At 39.0% G+C, this 17,457-nt stretch overlaps 3 protein-coding genes across 5 annotated transcripts in view; all 3 read left to right on the forward strand.

Moving 5' to 3' along the window:
- Positions 1 to 6,119, forward strand: part of LOC119026815 (C-type lectin domain family 4 member M-like) — a 6,416-nt gene extending 297 nt beyond the window's left edge. Inside the window, exons 1-6 of the mRNA XM_037111369.1 lie at positions 1 to 635; positions 1,746 to 1,847; positions 1,926 to 2,273; positions 2,863 to 2,990; positions 3,334 to 3,434; positions 4,240 to 6,119. The exon at positions 1 to 635 is cut by the window's left edge and continues 297 nt beyond it. Of these exons, the coding sequence (XP_036967264.1) occupies positions 449 to 635; positions 1,746 to 1,847; positions 1,926 to 2,273; positions 2,863 to 2,990; positions 3,334 to 3,434; positions 4,240 to 4,387 (1,014 nt within the window). The 5' untranslated portion in view covers positions 1 to 448 and the 3' untranslated portion in view covers positions 4,388 to 6,119. The remainder of the gene's footprint in view (positions 636 to 1,745; positions 1,848 to 1,925; positions 2,274 to 2,862; positions 2,991 to 3,333; positions 3,435 to 4,239) is intronic.
- A 2,564-nt stretch (positions 6,120 to 8,683) lies between these two features.
- Positions 8,684 to 13,443, forward strand: LOC119026873 (C-type lectin domain family 4 member F-like). The gene is made up of 6 exons (XM_037111517.1): positions 8,684 to 8,904; positions 10,405 to 10,506; positions 10,585 to 10,854; positions 11,073 to 11,200; positions 11,942 to 12,042; positions 13,047 to 13,443. Exons 1-6 carry the CDS (start codon positions 8,718 to 8,720, stop codon positions 13,198 to 13,200), a joined length of 942 nt encoding a protein of 313 aa, XP_036967412.1. The 5' UTR covers positions 8,684 to 8,717; the 3' UTR covers positions 13,201 to 13,443.
- An 887-nt stretch (positions 13,444 to 14,330) lies between these two features.
- Positions 14,331 to 17,457, forward strand: LOC119026886 (CD209 antigen-like protein E). Of its 3 annotated transcripts, none has more exons than XM_037111543.1 (6): positions 14,331 to 14,522; positions 14,761 to 14,886; positions 14,983 to 15,144; positions 15,714 to 15,859; positions 16,687 to 16,787; positions 17,085 to 17,457. In XM_037111543.1, the coding sequence occupies exons 1-6, from the start codon at positions 14,354 to 14,356 to the stop codon at positions 17,236 to 17,238; spliced, it is 858 nt and encodes a 285-aa protein (XP_036967438.1). In that variant the 5' UTR covers positions 14,331 to 14,353; the 3' UTR covers positions 17,239 to 17,457. The 3 variants fall into 3 exon arrangements, with proteins under 3 accessions (XP_036967438.1, XP_036967455.1, XP_036967446.1); XM_037111560.1 differs by having other exon boundaries at positions 16,687 to 16,761; XM_037111551.1 differs by having other exon boundaries at positions 14,773 to 14,886.

The following is a 17,457-nucleotide window of genomic DNA, read 5'->3' on the forward strand; positions in this document are numbered from 1 at the left end:
CCATGTATCTCAAATCAAGCCTTAAACAGACATCTACACACCACATATCCATGACCTGAAACATTTTACTAATGTTTTTAAAGCTGCACAGTCATTGAACAACACTGCTCGTCACTGTGACTGTAGGATGTTGCCAGTCCATTAACTTGTTTGTACGGTCCTCAACATTCATGACACTCATCTGTGAAAATTGTATGGAGTTGTCGGTATATGAAAAACTATTTTGTTCTCCTGACTGCTGAAAGATTCAGTGATCCTGTGTTGTAGTCCCGTGACTTCCTCCCATTTCTTCTCTTTCTAAAAATCAGCCGCTTTTGGCACTCTTAATAAAGGGAACTGCTACCTGCTTCCCTATTGTCTCGGGCTATAGGTGTTACGATACTGTCTGACTGGTCCAAGCAGTACATAGAGTACATCTGAGTTTGATTAGGTGAATTGAGACAACAGTATGTCTGAGGATCTCTATGCCAAGCCTGATCTCACCAAAAAAGTTAGATTTCAGGCGGGTGAGAAGAAGGACGGAAACACAGACGTCAGCGAAAACATCGATAATGTGACAATTTACGACAACTCCTGGGCAGAAGGCAGCGCTGCGCCGAAATCAGAGGACGACACTTCTGACCATCAACAGCCAAGTATCTGTCTTTCCATCTGTGTTTGTCTGCCTGTCTCATGTGTCTGATATACATGAGATGCTGTCGTTGTGATTACAGGGGAAATTAATATTTTTTGTTGAGGCATTCTGTATATTAGTTATCAGCTACTTTAATAACTGGAATAACTGTCATCTTTGTTAGCGAATTTTAAATGTACGATGGCAGACTGACTGATATAAAATTAAGCATTGTGTATATATAAAAATACTCGTGATTTGCTCTTAATATAGCAGAACAAAGCTAATATAGCTAGTTATTCATTGCAAAAGAGTAAGGTTACTATTAACTTTTCAACTAGAACTACTAATCCTAACCAAATATTTTCTAAAGGAAAGACTAATATCAGGAACCATAATGTAAAGGAGCAAGAGAGTGGAGGGGAAGAGTCTGATTTGCTGTAATTGGTGGCTTTAGCTGGAACTAAAAGAAAAAGTTAACCTAGCATACAAGATGTGGGTGGGACAATCTAACAATCTAGTTGTGGGGGTTACCCCTAGGACTAATTTCCTGTATTCTGGTTCCTATTAATAGGTTGATTGATGCTTTGTCTGGAAAAACTATAATGAAAAAAATAGATAAGTTTCATCCAGATCACATATGTGTAGATATTAAAAAGTACAGAAATGTATTTGATGAGTAATTTACATTAGCGGTGTGGCACAGGCTCCTGATATATGGACTTTTGGGAGTAAATATAAATATTTGTTAACAATACAAATAGCAAATGACTTAAAATCCAACACATTGAACCACAAAATCTAATGGATTGCCTAAATTAGTGTGACACAATTAATCACCAACAATGACTTGAGGGGTTTGGTGCTTTTAACAGTTGTTTAATGAATATATCCATATTCCTTGTCTTACTGGCATGTCCAAATGTGTTCTATGAAACATGTCATGAATGGGTAACATGGTATAATTTTCTTAGGTATCATTTTTCCCAGCTCACTACCTTAGTTTAATGTGTTAGCCTGTTAATATTAAGCAACTGAAACTTAAAGAAGTACCTGACCAACATTGCCACCCCCAAACCTTTTTGTAATTTTAGTTTATTTCACTCTGAGAAACACTGACCTCTACCTTCAGGTGCTGGAGATGTAAAGAGGAGTCCCTACAGAGCTGCTGCAGTGATTCTTGGTCTGCTGTGTCTCCTCCTCCTGACTGGACTCATAGCTCTGGTTGTCATATGTGAGTATTTGGTCAGCACGCTGATGAAGCACTAAGCGATGCTGGTTAACAGTGTATATTTTGTTGTTCATGTGACAGACACCAAAGGCACCTCTGAGTGGAAAATGGAGATGGTCCTCGCACGCATCCGTATCAACAACTTGAATGAAGAGAGAGACCAGCTACAGACCAGTTACAACAACCTGACTAAAGAGAGAGACCAGTTACAGACCAGTTACAACAACCTGACTAAAGAGAGAGACCAGTTACAGACCAGTTACAACAACCTGACTAAAGAGAGAGACCAGTTACAGACCAGTTACAACAACCTGACTAAAGAGAGAGACCAGTTACAGACCAGTTACAACAACCTGACTGAAGAACAAGAGCAGCTACAAAACAGATTTGATGACATGAGAGAAGATCTTCGCAGAGTGCTTCAGTCATGTAATTACTTTTTTTTTTCTTAATTCTGTCCAGCCTAATATAATCACTTCAAGATATGTTTAAATTCAATAATTATGCCATAGTTTGAGGTTTTTATTTTCATTTCCTGTTTTATTTTGAATTTACGTCCTCACTTACTATTTTCTCCCTTTGTCCGTGTTTCCCGCCTTTGAGACTGTCTGTCCCTCCCTGATGTGTTTCCCTTGTTAAGCCTACCTTTCTTGTGTATTTCTTCCTGTCCTGCTCTGCTCTGTTGCAGTGTCTCCCAGTTTCATTTCTCCGATTTGACTCAGTGTTTTGGCTTTTTTTTTTTCCCCGTGTCATTCCTGGTTTGTTTCTTGCCTTTGCCTTTTATTTCCAATTTGCTTTTGGTTGCACTTTGTTTTGAAAGAGACAATAACAGAATATTAAAAATATTAATGAGGCCTGTATTGTTTTGTGTGGTCACAACATAAAACCATATGGTTGTCATGCTATAAGGAGAGTACTTTGTTTTCATGTTTAGTGACACTGAGAAAATCACTTCCAAATTAAGTTTTTTAAAGCATTATTTAAATACTGAGTTGTTTCTTTTTTCAATTTTAAAAAGGTGGATGGCGCTATTTCAACGGGAGCTTCTATTACTTTTCTTCCGAAATAAAGTCCTGGCAGAACAGCAGTGATGACTGTAAGAAAAGAGGTGCAGACCTGGTGATCATCAACAGCCAAGAAGAACAGGTGTTACATTACATTACATTACCTTGCATTTATTTAGACAGTACATCTTATTGGTTAAATTAGAGTGACTGCCTTTGTTTACTGTCTATTAAAAGCAATATTATTTAAATATTTGCTAATTTCTTTTTCAAAAAGTATGGCTTATCATGTCTTTGAAGAGCTGTTGGCTTGTGCTGGGGTGGCATCGCTTGTTGGATTTTGTACTGACTTGTGGGGTTCGTGCCAGCTTGGGTGTGTGCTGTTGATGAGCAGTGGGATTGTCAAACTGATGTTAATCCTCTGTCCCTTTTTTCAAATTGCTTGCATGAGTGTGTATGTTGATGACTGTATCTCTTTCAACAAGAACTTCACAACAATGTTCCAAAAGATCATGTGGATTGGACTGACGGACTCAGAGATGGAGGGGACATGGAAATGGGTGGATGGGACTCCGCTGCCCAAAAGGTTTACACATGACTTAACTTTTCTATTATCATGCTGCACTGTAACCAGCCACTTCCCAATTGCGGTCAATCACTCTTTGCAGCTGTATTATGGGAAGTATTATGATCTAGCATTTTTGAAGCTTGACCCAGAGTAGTGAGTGAGATTTAAGATACTTCAGCCTGAGCCTCAACAATTTTGTCTATTGCTCGCTCATTCGTATCAGCTTTATTTGGTGGACTCTGTGTGGAGCCTTTGTGTGAAGTAAAGTGCGAGCGGTGCATCCACTGTCAGTGATGACAGGACAGTTGTGATCAAGAGTTCACAATGCTACTAGAGCTGCAACAATTAGTAGATGAACTGATTGAAAAGAATATTAACTGCCAACTATTGTCATTTTTCAAGCAAAAATGTAAAACATTTGCTTATACAAGCTTTCCTAAGGTTTTTATTTATTTATTTATTTATTTATTTATTTATTTATTTATTAGTATTAGTATTAGAATTAGTATTAGTATTAGTATTAGTATTAGTATTAGTATTACAGCACCAGAACCTCAGAACAACAAATGTGCTGTTCACTCAATAAAGTTGGAGAAAAAGAGCTCACATTACTGGGATAAAACTGTAAAATATGAATCAATATTCTCTTACATAAATCAATATGTATCACTCGCAATACAGACACTTCTTCTCAGGAATCATTTACATTTTGAATTGGAATTCTGAAATGTAGTTGTCTAGTGTTGCTGTCTATGAAATCCATCTTGTTGTACACTATATTCTTTAGAAAAAATACAAATTAAAAAGCGAAATTTTTGTTCAGTGATTTCAGATACTGGGCCGATGATGAGCCAAGTAATGAAAACTCCAATGAAGATTGCGCAGAATTGAAGTTCTACCTTCCTGAAAAGAGCTGGAATGATATACCATGTAGCAGGGAACTACCCTGGATCTGTGAGAAGACAATTTGATAACTCAGTATCCATCCCACAAGGCGATTTATACATACACACACACATACACACATACGCACAAAGGACATACTATTTGTTGCATTTTTCAGTTTGAGTTAAAATTGCCAGGACAGCACTAACATAATGTTAACCTACCGTATGCACACTGTATGAACTGCATCATATATTTAAGGAACATATTGTGTACATGAAACAGCCGTAAAAATTGTGTAAGAGGAGAAAACTTGGTTGGAAGTTGGGTCTTTTCAGAGACATTTTGTAATTAGGACATATAGAGTGAGTCCTGACTCTTGAGTATTTGTAGTGGGAATTTCTGGGGGAAAACCTGCTTATGTGTTTGTTATATTTATACAAGAGGCACAAGGGCATAAGTATTCTGCAGGTCATGTTATTTTACTTCCTCTTACAGAATATTTACTTTTGCTGTTGAGTATTGTCTTATACCATTTAATTCTAAAATACTTCTCATTACATTTCATTCTGCCTCATTTTAAATCATGTTCACGGTTATTTTGTGATTGATTACTGCTTTCAGTTCTTTTTCTTTTCAAACTTGCCAATTGTTTGCACATTGTTTCACAGATGTGTTTTGATTGTGTTTTCTATTGGAAATGAATAGCATGTGTAATTCTCTGCTGGTTAAAGAAAAAATGAAAATTGTTCATTCCTACATAGTTATTCATATTCTGATTCACTATGAAAGAGTGCAGCTTTCACACACCTGAGGGCCAACAGGTTGACAAGAAGACAGAGAGCCCATATAATGTGGCTAATTCACCTTTAACCACCATGTGATCAAATACACAATTGTTCCATATAGAATCATTTCAAAATCAATTTCCAGCATGTTAAAATGTGTCACAATACATGTGTGTGGAAAGCTGAACATCTGACACTTGCTTCCTTGTTGCTAGGTAGGAAGTAAATAAAGTTGTTTCTGCTATTTTGTAGCACAGTATTCTTGTAATTTGTCACCACTTAACCCCTACGAAAGTCGAATAAAGGTCCAACAGGGAAGCATGTGGCTATGTACTAATAGCTTACCTACAAACTCTGTTGGACTCCGAGCCAGAAAATACTCACAATGTTGTTTGACTCAATTTTTCAGGACAGTTTTATTGTAAATAGCAACAAACAGCTCTGTCATAAAGTGAAACTGTGTTAAATAACACCATCACACCTTCTGTTGTTTGATTAAGCCACTGTGGGTAGTGTGGGTTTAGTATTACTTTGTGGTTGGTCAGATTGCAGGATTTTGTAAAATAGTGTGTAATTGTACAAAACTCTCCTTTTTTGGTTTTTCATAAGAGTAATAGTGTCTAAGTAACTTACTTGGATTACTTCCCTATTATCGTGGGCTACAATACTGTCCAAGCAGATCATAGAGTACATCCGAGTTTGATTAAGTGAAGTGAGACAGCAGTTTGTTTGTGGATCTCTGTGCCAAGCTTAATCCAAAACAACGTGTGAGAAGGATGGTAACACTGCGCCTAAATCAGAGGCCAGCACTTCTGACCACCAGCCAAGTCGGTCTTTAATGTTCTACCTAGACACAGTTCTTTCGCATTTGGAAATCAATTTTTCCTCAGAATAGGCTTCGCAACTTTAGAGACAAGCGATGAGATCATTCGTTAACGTGATTGCGTGCATTTTACATCTAAGATAGAAATCTTCTCTTATTAAAGAAAGTGTGCGGCCCTTAAAAGGACCTTTGGTTGTTTATATCAGAGGACGCAGCAGTTTAGCCTCCGAAGCCGTACAGAGTGCGGCCCTGCCTCTTCAGAGCATACACCACATCCATGGCGGTGACGGTCTTCCTCTTGGCGTGCTCGGTGTAGGTGACGGCGTCACGGATGACGTTCTCCAGGAAAACCTTCAAGACTCCGCGGGTCTCCTCGTAGATGAGCCCGGAGATACGCTTGACTCCACCGCGGCGAGCCAGACGGCGGATAGCGGGCTTGGTGATTCCCTGGATGTTATCACGGAGGACTTTACGGTGACGCTTGGCGCCTCCTTTACCGAGTCCTTTTCCTCCCTTGCCTCTTCCGCTCATTGTCACAGGTCAAAGAAACGTAACTGAATAAAACCCAACCGCCGCGTCGCTGATATTTACCGCTTCCTCTTCTTCTTCTGTGGTCTGTCATGGAGGTTGATGATTTGGTGCACGAGCGCCACCTACTGAACAACAGCATGAATCATGGAGTCTGCAGGCGAGTTCAAGATCACGCAGCGCAGTTAATCGTGGTGCATGCTGGTTAAAATGTGTCCATGATGACGTGAATGGGAGTGGTTTCTGCTCCGTATTCGATGTCACATGACCTTAAGTTATCGCGGGAGCAAGGCGGCTGCAGAGCAGTTGCTCTCCAGGTGCTGCGCGAGCCTAGATCTACCTTCATGACGCCAGGACTTTGCCCTAATTGGTTCTCATCCACGCTGACATATATGATGTGTGTTTCGATGAATTTCCATATTCATAGGCGCCTCTTTTCTACTCAAATATCACATACTTTCAGATAAGTAGCAGCCATGAGGCCGCACCTTTGGGATAGTCAGCATGAAGAAACCTATAAAATCCTTCATGTAACGCAACAACCCTGAAAGATGTCGTCAATAATTTGCTCAGTTCTGTCAGCTTAACTTGTGCTGAGGATGGAGAAGTGGTTAACTGCTGTGTCCAGTGTTCTGGACAAACAAACCCTTTCTGTTCCCGTCACATTAACAATACAAAGAATTATCCTCAGCTATTTGGCGTGTGATGAGATGGCGCAGAGGGACAAGAGTGTAAAGTGTTCAAATGAACCTGGTAGCCTACAGAAGTAAGATAAGAATGAAACAATATTTCCTGAAGGAATCCTGAATTTCACCTACACTAAACATAATATAATAGCATGGCCATCTATCTATACAGATAAGTACACTTCAAACAAATAGGCAACTATTCAGATAAATACATCCTCTGCAAAAGACACACTTGACACGGGTCTTGATCCCCCGTCGCCTGCATGCAACTCTGCAGCAGTTCCACTGTTCTGTTCCCTCAGCCTACAAGTTTTGGTTGACTACTATTTTGAACATCTCAGACTGAATAATTTCCGAAGGAGATTAATATGAGAAAAAGGCCAGCAAAGTTCCCATAGCATCAGGTAAGAAAACTGATCACCTTCGTTGTTGATTTTCCTCAAACATTAATTGAATGATGGAATGTCAATTTCCTCCATTTCTTCGCAGACGTAGAAGGCAAACGCCACAAGCTCAGCCAAGTCTCGTCACATCTACGGGAAGTAGAGAGTGTCCGACTTCATAGCAGCGTTTGTATCCCCGCCTCTGCAGTCGCCAGCAGATCTTGCTGTTGCAGGAGATCAGCTGGAGTTCAACTTGAACGCACCTATTGTAAACAGGTGAGTTTGTGCAGCAGGGTGCTCTGTGATTGGCTGCAGCTGTGTCTCAGCTCTCTCAGGTGAGTGCACGTGGAGCTTCCTGTCCTCTTCTCCCGGGAGTCTTGTGTGTCTGTCGCTGTCTCAGGTGCTGAACTGACACCAGCAGAGCTGCTACCTGCTGTCTCTGAGGCCCTTTATCTACAAGTCTCAACCACAATCAATGACATGTTGGTGCATTTAATGTCTGCTGTCAATTTACACTTTATTCCATTCAGTTGTGAGTGTTTACCTGCCATGTATCTCAAATCAAGCCTTAAACAGACATCTACACACCACATATCCATGACCTGAAACATTTTACTAATGTTTTTAAAGCTGCACAGTCATTGAACAACACTGCTCGTCACTGTGACTGTAGGATGTTGCCAGTCCATTAACTTGTTTGTACGGTCCTCAACATTCATGACACTCATCTGTGAAAATTGTATGGAGTTGTCGGTATATGAAAAACTATTTTGTTCTCCTGACTCCTCAAGTGTTGTGTCTGTTAAAGATTCACCACAACAATTCAAATGGGGTAAAAAATGTGTTTGTCTCTCTTCATTATGGCAACTGTACTTTTCTTCACCCAGATAATCTCCAATTGATACATCAGAGGAGACTTGAACTTGCTTCTGTTTCTACCTCCAGGAACACAGAGCCTCCTCACATAAAGCACTGAGAAGATGTCTCTCAGCTTAGCTAATCATGCTAGACAATAACCAAAAAAAGACTTAACTTCCTCCCATTTCTTCTCTTTCTAAAAATCAGCTGCTTTTGGCACTTTTGATAAAGGGAACTGCTACCTGCTTCCCTATTGTCTCGGGCTATAGGTGTTACGATACTGTCTGACTGGTCCAAGCAGTTCATAGAGTACATCTGAGTTTGATTAGGTGATGTGAGACAACAGTATGTCTGAGGATCTCTATGCCAAGCCTGATCTCACCAAAAAAGTTAGATTTCAGGCGGGTGAGAAGAAGGACGGAAACACAGACGTCGGTGAAAACATTGATAATGTGACAATTTACGACAACTCCTGGGCAGAAGGCAGCGCTGCGCCGAAATCAGAGGACGACACTTCTGACCATCAACAGCCAAGTATCTGTCTTTCCGTCTGGTTGTGATTACAGGGGAAATTGATATTTTTTTGTTGAGGCATTCTGTATATTAGTTATGAGTTACTTTAGTAAGTAATAATTGTCATCTTTGTTAGCAAATTTGTAAGTGTACCATTGCAGACTGTCTAATATAGATTTAAACATTGTGTGTATATAAAAATACTCATGATTTGCTCTTTATACGGCAGAACTTAGTTTTCAACAAGAATTACTAATCCTAACCCAATATTCAATATACAATATTTAAGCAAAGACTAATATCAGGAACCATAATGTAATGGGTCAAAGAGCAAGAGGGTGGAGGGGAAGAGTCTGGTTTGCTGTAATTGATGGCTTTAGTTGTAACTAACAGCAGATATTTTGACCTCTGAGAAAGCTCAGGTGGAACGCAACTGTTTCAGTGAACCAGTCTTGGGCGCAGGAAGCATTTGAAATGTGGGTAGCACATCTGGGTGTTTTCCCCTAGAACTTTTTATTTTTCTTAAAAAATTTAAAAATAAATAAATAAGAAATAAAACTAATATATTTTATTTTCTGTATTCTGGTTCATTTTAACAAGTGGCATGATGCTTTTACCTGGATAAACCAGAAAATAATACTAAATAAATAAACAGTAATTTCATCCATTTAACTATTAAAAAATTAAAATGTATTTGATGAGTAATTTATATTCATATGATATATTGATTTTTAGGCAGAAAATACACATTTGCTAACATTTCAAATAGCAAATAACTTAAATTCCAACGCACTGAACCAAAAAATCTAATGAAATACCTACATTAGTGTGACACAATGACTAAAGGGGTTTGGTGCTCTTAGCTCTTCTTTAATAAATAATTTTATAATTTTCGTCCTACTGGCATGTCCAAATGTGTGTTATGCTAAAAAAAATGTAGTTAGCAGATGCTATGTATCATGTTTACCCAGTTCACTGCCTTAGTTTAAAGTATTAGCATGATAATATTTGCAAGTTACCAATAAACACAAAGAACTGCAAAGGCTGATGGGAATGTCACTCCGCAGATATTTATCAATCTGAAACAAGCAACCGACCAAGATCCCCAAAGGAACAAGAGTTGATTTTGAAGTTGAATTTCACTCTGAGGAACAAACGCATGACAAGTTGATGAAGGTTCTCAGTTATCCAGGCCATGGTTATGGTAATTAAAGACGATTCGCCACTAATCCAAGAGGTTTCTTCAGTTTCTAACTAATGGGAAGGGAGTTACAGGCTTTTAAACTTTGTATGGGATTGTCTTCACAGAGGCTGAGGTTATGTCCTGACACATTTCTGCCTCAGGGTGTTGCATCCTAGGTATGAAGTGGATGGGGATGTGGTATCTATAGACATAGAGAATGGCACAGATTTTCCACCTCTCGGATGAGAGGTGAAACGTCTTCAAGAAATGGAAACGTGTCCAGCTGTCAAAGATACAGCACTTAAAAACACATGACCAACACTGACCTCTACCTTCAGGTGCTGGAGATGTAAAGAGGAGTCCCTGCAGAGCTGCTGCAGTGATTCTGGGTCTGCTGTGTCTTCTCCTCCTGACTGGACTCATAGCTCTGGTTGTGATATGTGAGTACTTGGTCAGCACGCTGATGAAGCACTAAGCGATGCTGGTTAACAGTGTATATTTTGTTGTTCATGTGACAGACACTAAAGGCACCTCTGAGTGGAAAATGGAGATGGTCCTCGCACGCATCCGTATCAACAACTTGAATGAAGAGAGAGTCCAGTTACAGACCAGTTACAACAACCTGACTAAAGAGAGAGACCAGTTACAGACCAGTTACAACAACCTGACTAAAGAGAGAGACCAGTTACAGACCAGTTACAACAACCTGACTGAAGAACAAGAGCAGCTTCAAAACAGATTTGATAACGTGGCTAAAGAGAGAGAAGATCTTCACAGAATGTTTCGAGGTAATTATTTCTTTCTTGAGTCCTAAAGAGACAAAAGAGAATATAAATGAGGCCTGTACTGTTTTGTGTGGTCACAACATAAAACCATATGATCGTTATTCTATAGGGAGAGTACTTTGTTTCTATGTTTAGTGACACTGAGGATATCAGCTCGGAATTTAATCTTTTAAAGTTTATTTGAAATACTGAGCTGTTTCTTTTTTTCAATTTTGAAACAGAGGGATGGAGGTATGCCAACGGGAGCGTCTATTATAGGTCCTCTGTGAGGAAGTCCTGGCAGGAAAGCAGAGATTACTGTCAACAAAGAGGTGCAGACCTGGTGATCATCAACAGCACAGAAGAACAGGTGTTACATTTATTTAAGCAGGTTCAGTCCTCCTAAAACATGTGAAAAGGGGAAGAGATGTCCACCATGATTTCTTCAAAGCTTCAGAAAGGAGAAATGATGGTTGTGGCGTACCAGCAGAGGGCAATTGATGTTTGTTGTGTAGTTGCAGAATTACTTGGGCAGGTTTAAACTTTGCAGTTTGGGTTAAAATAAAGTATGCAACTTCAGTAGCATAAGTAAAAGAAGTATCTCACATTACATTTTGTATGGATTGTAAATTAACCACGTCAGCAAGCTCTTGGTCATGAGCCTTTGAGACAACTGAGGATTTCTTTCAAATTAGACATTTATATGTACATCTGTTCTTTTTAACTGAGAACAAAATAAAGAAAGAATAAATGTGTTCTAATGGTATAATAGCGATACTCCAACAGCTAATATGGAAAAGAATACATCACACAATGATTGACGAATTCACGAGCGATTACTCAGAGGCTGTCATGAGATCAAATCATGTGTGAAAAACTATTTTTTCTCTTTTATCTATCCATTTCATTCAAGAGGTCTGTATTAATCAAAGTAGAGGCCAATTGTGTGCAGAACTGAAAAACCATGCTGTTGTCAGCTGAACAATAATAATAATATAAACAGATGCTTACTCGTCTTTCCGTTAGTTTGGGTTAAAAGTTTTTTGGAAAGACAATAAAAGATGAAAAACACCTGAATTTTGAGTAACCTGAATGTCTCTTTGAACTCCAGCAATTTCTCCGCTCATTAAACGTGCGCACCTGGATTGGTCTGACTGATAACAGCACCGAAGCTACCTGGAAATGGGTAAATGGAATGGGAGCTGAAGCAGTGTAAGACATTTTCCATTTTGTTCTCTTTTGACTGTCTTCCAAATTAATGAACCCTCTATGGTACTGCCTTTTTGGCACTCGCACAATACTTTCTCAGTCAGGATGTAACACTTAAAAAAAAGAGGCACAACCATAAGGAACCAAAAGCAGTGTTTGAATTTGTTACATGACTCTCCTGAGGCCATGCTGAATCCCTTTCTTTTTTTGCAGACTTTTATCAGCTCAGCCATTTCTCTCCTCAAAAGACCTTTCCTCGAAAAGTCACATCATTCTATGCCTCTATGCCCATGCTTCACTGCTGAGAACAACTGCTTCATGAATTTCCATAAGCAGTGGGCCAAAGATGGCAGCAATGCCAGAAACCCATAGAACACCAACACATAAAGTCATATGAAATATGCTCAGACTCTATATGCTTGTACTCTGTTGAGGCTATATTTATTATATTTTCCATGTGTTTCAAATACCTTTTGTTCAAATTTGAAAAAATAACCCTCTTTCCCATTACTTCCCTTCATGGTACATTGTGGCCTCAATACAATGTAGCCAATAAAGTACCACCTATAATATTTGGGGAAAAACGTCTTTAGATTATTATATTAAACACTCCAGACATTTATCTTTTATTCCAAAATGGCATCAGAATGTGTATCATGGAGGGTTAACTGATCAACTACCAGCAAGGCTCTTGGTTTTGTATGGCTCTGTAGGCAAGTTCAACTTGTCCTGAAAGTTAAAAAAAAAAAAAACAACAACAAAACACTGTGCTTTATATCTTGACAATGAATAAGTGGTTTACGTCAAGGTCTGCCCACTAATTTTATGATATTGATCTTCCATGATCTGACTCCCCAAATGAAACCCATAGACCATTTCAATATTATTTATCCGGTATCTCATAATCACATGTACTGGGAGTGCAACTCGCAGATGTTAACAGTATTGATTTCAAATATTATGATATTGGTAAACATTTGGCTAAGCAGTCTTTTTTTCACCTCTAGGTTCTGGGCGAACACACAGCCGGACAATAAAGGACCTGATGGGAGAGAGGAAAATTGTGCTGAGATTCACACAGACTTTAATTCTATAAATAACTGGAATGATAATGCCTGCAGTTCCCCATTAAACTTCATCTGTGAGAAGATGCTTCAATAAACTCTCATTATTACTGGATGACACTGACTCATTCCATATTTGTTTTGCTTACACACATGTAAAACAACAGTAACATACTGCATGTTCTCCTCCTGTGGAAGTAATGAAGAATCTGTTTTTATGTGTAAATAAACTGCTGAGCCGACATAATTCATTAATACTATATTCATCAATTATTTGTCGTGTAATAACAAAAAAAACAAATCACTGAATAAACACATTTGTCTGAAGTGACCTGATTAATTCTATGATTGAGTCATTATTATTGAGTCATTACTGAGTACATAGCATGCGATGTTTTTCATTGAAAATATCTTGTCACGATTTAACACAAAAAAGTTAAATGCATGACTGTTAAAAATGTATTCAACGTATATTTATTAAAAAAAAAAAAATTGTGATCATCATTAGCTTAGCGGCAGTTAAGGACAGATTCAGAGGTGTGTTGCATGGATCAAGGTCACATCACTGTATTGTCAGAAGATCCCATGGAAATCCTGTGAGAACCCTGATTCTGAGAGAACGTAAACCTGCTGCAGACATGGTTTAACTGAGGTGTAAGGTCGTACAGTTCAGTATAACGAGGCAGATCCATTCTCCAGAAGAGTTCATGTGAAGGACTGGCAAATCATCTGCATGCAAATTTGGACTTTGATGCATACACAACATGCAGTCATCAAGTGTAACTTTGTGCTTTTGAATGCAGATTCAAGACATTTTTATTCAACATCATCCAGATATTCAAGGCTTTACAATTTTTTAAAAAGACAGAATTATACAATGAGCTGGTTACACGTTTTGTTTTCACGTTTCACACTGAGGAGAGACTGATGTTTAATAACCATGTAAAACAATGTGCAGAAAACTTTGTATCCAAATTTCAAAGGCTATACCTCTCAGGAGCTTCATTTTCTTTACTACACTAAGAAAACGTGCTTCAGCGAGGCCTTTCCCTTTTCAGAAGAGTGTCACTGAAAAAAGGGCAGAAAATGTATCAAGATTTGCTTATTTTACCATTTCTATTTTTAGACATTCTGTATCATTAACTTCCTCTGTTTACTTCCCTGTTGCACTGAGCTGAGATACTGGTGGTGACTGGTTTAAGCAGAGCAGAGTACATCTGAGCGGAATTAGGTGAAGTGAGAAAAACAGCATGTCTGAGGATCTCTATGTGGAGCCGGACCCCAACAAAATAGTTAGATTTCAGGCAGGTGACACAGAGTACATGAACTTTGGTGACCACATCAACAGTGAGATGGTTTATGAGAACTGGAGTACAGCGCGGAAATCAGAAGACAACACTGCCTACGACCAACAGAAAAGTATCTATCTGTCATGTGATACTCCCTTATGTTTACTGCTTTTTTTATGTTGTTTGGGCCATCTTGTTTTTTCTTGTTGTGAGTTGCAATAAAAACTGGTCCTTTGTAAATGTACGGTCACAGGCTGACTGATATCAAGTGAAATGTTGTGTGTACATAAACGATTACAAAGCAGACATTGCTGACATAGCTGGTAATTAATTGCAAACTAACTTATTGCTATAATTACACTGTTGAGTTGCGCCCACAGTCACTTCAGTCAGTGCAAGTTCAGGAAAGAGGAATCTTCTCAGAGGTGCTGTCTTGTTTCTGGGGCTGCTGTGTCTCGTCCTCCTGGCTGTAGTCGCTGTCCTGGTGGTCCTATGTAAGTTTTGTAAAGTCATCAAACCAATGACACATTAGTCACATATGATGTAAGCGATCTCTGAGACTTTCACATGTTGATCCTGTGCTGTGACAGGGATTAAAGACGCTGCCAAACTGACCAGCGAGAGAGACAAACTCCAGACAATTTACAGTGAAATGGAGAGCCTCAGTCGCAATCTTGCCCAAAATATAAGCCAGCTGGAGAAAGAGAAGGACCTTTTGAAGGCCATGAACTGCAACCTCACCAGTCAGAGAGGTTAGTGAAAATGATTAAAGGAACAGTTTGACATTTTGGATATTAAACTTATTGTCTTTCTTTCTAAAATGTTGATGAAAATAATTTTGATGTGAGCTAACATGTAGTTCAGCATAAAGACTGGAAGCTAGGGAGAAGCAGCTCTCTCTGTCAAAACATTTAAAGCTTGAGACTTTGGACAAAGCCAAGCTAACTGTTCCTTGCCGTCACCAGTCTTTACACTAAGCTAAGCTAGCTAGGCTAAGCTAAGCTAAGCTAACCGGCTGCTGATGGTTGCTTCATATCTATAGTACAAAAACAAGAGCTGTTTCTGTCTTGTCCTGTAACTTTAAATTAAGCTTAATTTTCTCATTGTCTAAAATGTTAATCAGTTCCCCAACAAGGTTTCAATATCAAGCCCCGGTTTAGACGCTGGGCACTTTTTATTTCATTCAGACAGAAGATCAGATCGGTCACAGGCAGTACAGAATGCTAAAGCTGCTCTGTATTCTGTGTTTAGTCTTTCATCTTGTCATTGTGTTATGTACAATATTGTGACTGAAGGCCTGTCATTTTGTGTCACTGAACAGAGATATCATGCTGTCCTGATAAGTGGATCAAGTTTGGCAACAGTTGTTATTCAATTTCCACCACACAGAAAAACTGGATTGACAGCAAAAAGGATTGCGAAAACCATGATGCACAGCTGGTGATCATATCCAGCACCGAGGAACAGGTGAGTGGACAGAAAAAAAGAAAAAATCTGTTGTTTTGAAAGGGCTGTAAATGCTACCAAAGTACAAAACCTTCCTCCCCTCCCAAATTAATTAAATATCTAGGCTTGAATCTTTTATCCTGTTTCCTGTTTTGTTTTGTTTTGTTTTTATTCATTACTGTGATCTTGTTTGTGATTGAAATAAAAGGTCAGTTTGGCAAAACAGCTTCAGTCTTCTGAAAGTGTAAGAAAAAAGGAAGAGAAGTTCGCCATGGTTTCTGCAAAGCTGCAGAAGTAAAGCCAGAAACAAATGAGACGTTGTAAATGTCAGCATTGTTCAGTTTTACTCCTCTACCTTCTGCTGTTCTCACAGCAGACTGACAGAGCATGTAGAACGACTCACGTTTAACTTCTGAACTATATGAACTTTTTCATCCAGTGAAGTGAACGTGCTTGATTACTTAATTAAAGGTCATATATGGTAGTTGTCCTATCTCCTTCACCTTTGCCATGTTCAGTTTTCCCTCTCAAAATTAACACTGATACCTAAATAGGACCTACATAAGCAAAGAAGACCATCAGTGGAAGACTGGCTATGTCTGTATAAGGTAAAGGTATTGGTGATCTTTTCACAGTGACGGATTCTGACTTACTCAGGTCGTAAAAGGCATATAATCGAAACAGTTTTCAATGGCGGAGTGTCTGGCTGAAGTGAGGAGGCTTGGTCCTCTGTCCAAAGAGGCTGTCAAAAATAAACAGTGAAAAGTATTCCCAATCCTTCAAGAAGGACAGTGAGAAATGAGAAATGACCAAATCTTTGGTAACCCGAATGTCTCTTTGAAATCCAGGAATTTCTCAACTCATTTCGCATGCGCACCTGGATTGGTCTGACTGATGAAGACAGCGAAGGTACCTGGAAATGGGTAAATGGAATGGAAGTTGAAAAAACGTGAGGCATTTTTCTATCCTCCTATCTTTTGACTGTGTGCATTCAAAATGCCTGTCAGAACAGGGAGACAGACGGTGCCCACTTAATTAACCGATCAGTTTTGTGACATTGAGCTTCCGTGATCTGACTCCCAAATGAAAGCCATGATATTTCCATTTGTTTGTATTCAATATTATTTGTGTGGGATCTCATGATAACATGCGCTGGAAGCACAACTCACAGATGACAGGTGTTTTGATTTCTATTATTGTAATACTGGTTTAAATCTTTGGCTGAGCGCTTTGTCCTCATCTCTAGGTACTGGGAGGTTCACCAGCCGGATAATGGCGGACCTCATGGATCAGATGAAAACTGTGCTGAGATTCATAACAGATATCTCTCTATAAACACCTGGAATGATCTGTCTTGCAGTTTTCCATTAAACTTCATCTGTGAGAAAATTCTTTGGTAAAACCGAATTATCATGGTACACTGTTGGACCGAGTCGCCGTCTGTTTTGCTCTCACACGCGAAACAACTGACAGACTGGACATTCGCCTCCTCGGGAAGCAGTGATGTGCATCTTCTTTTTCTGTGTAAATAAACTGCTGAGCTTTCATGTTCATCAATTCTCTATCCCGTTTGTGATGTTATGAGAAAAAACAAACCACTATATAAATACATTTGTCTC

The sequence above is a fragment of the Acanthopagrus latus genome, chromosome 1 (genome assembly GCF_904848185.1).
Source record: "Acanthopagrus latus isolate v.2019 chromosome 1, fAcaLat1.1, whole genome shotgun sequence".
In the NCBI taxonomy this organism is placed as follows: domain Eukaryota; kingdom Metazoa; phylum Chordata; class Actinopteri; order Spariformes; family Sparidae; genus Acanthopagrus; species Acanthopagrus latus.

Coding starts and splice junctions, on each gene's coding strand:
- LOC119026886 (XM_037111543.1), top strand. CDS start 14,354: ATGTCTGAGGATCTCTATGTGGAGCCGGACCCCAACAAAATAGTTAGA. Junction 15,145..15,713: donor CAACCTCACCAGTCAGAGAG/GTTAGTGAAAAT, acceptor GTCACTGAACAG/AGATATCATGCTGTCCTGAT. Junction 15,860..16,686: donor TATCCAGCACCGAGGAACAG/GTGAGTGGACAG, acceptor TTTGAAATCCAG/GAATTTCTCAACTCATTTCG.
- LOC119026873 (XM_037111517.1), top strand. CDS start 8,718: ATGTCTGAGGATCTCTATGCCAAGCCTGATCTCACCAAAAAAGTTAGA. Junction 10,507..10,584: donor CATAGCTCTGGTTGTGATAT/GTGAGTACTTGG, acceptor TTCATGTGACAG/ACACTAAAGGCACCTCTGAG. Junction 10,855..11,072: donor TCTTCACAGAATGTTTCGAG/GTAATTATTTCT, acceptor ATTTTGAAACAG/AGGGATGGAGGTATGCCAAC.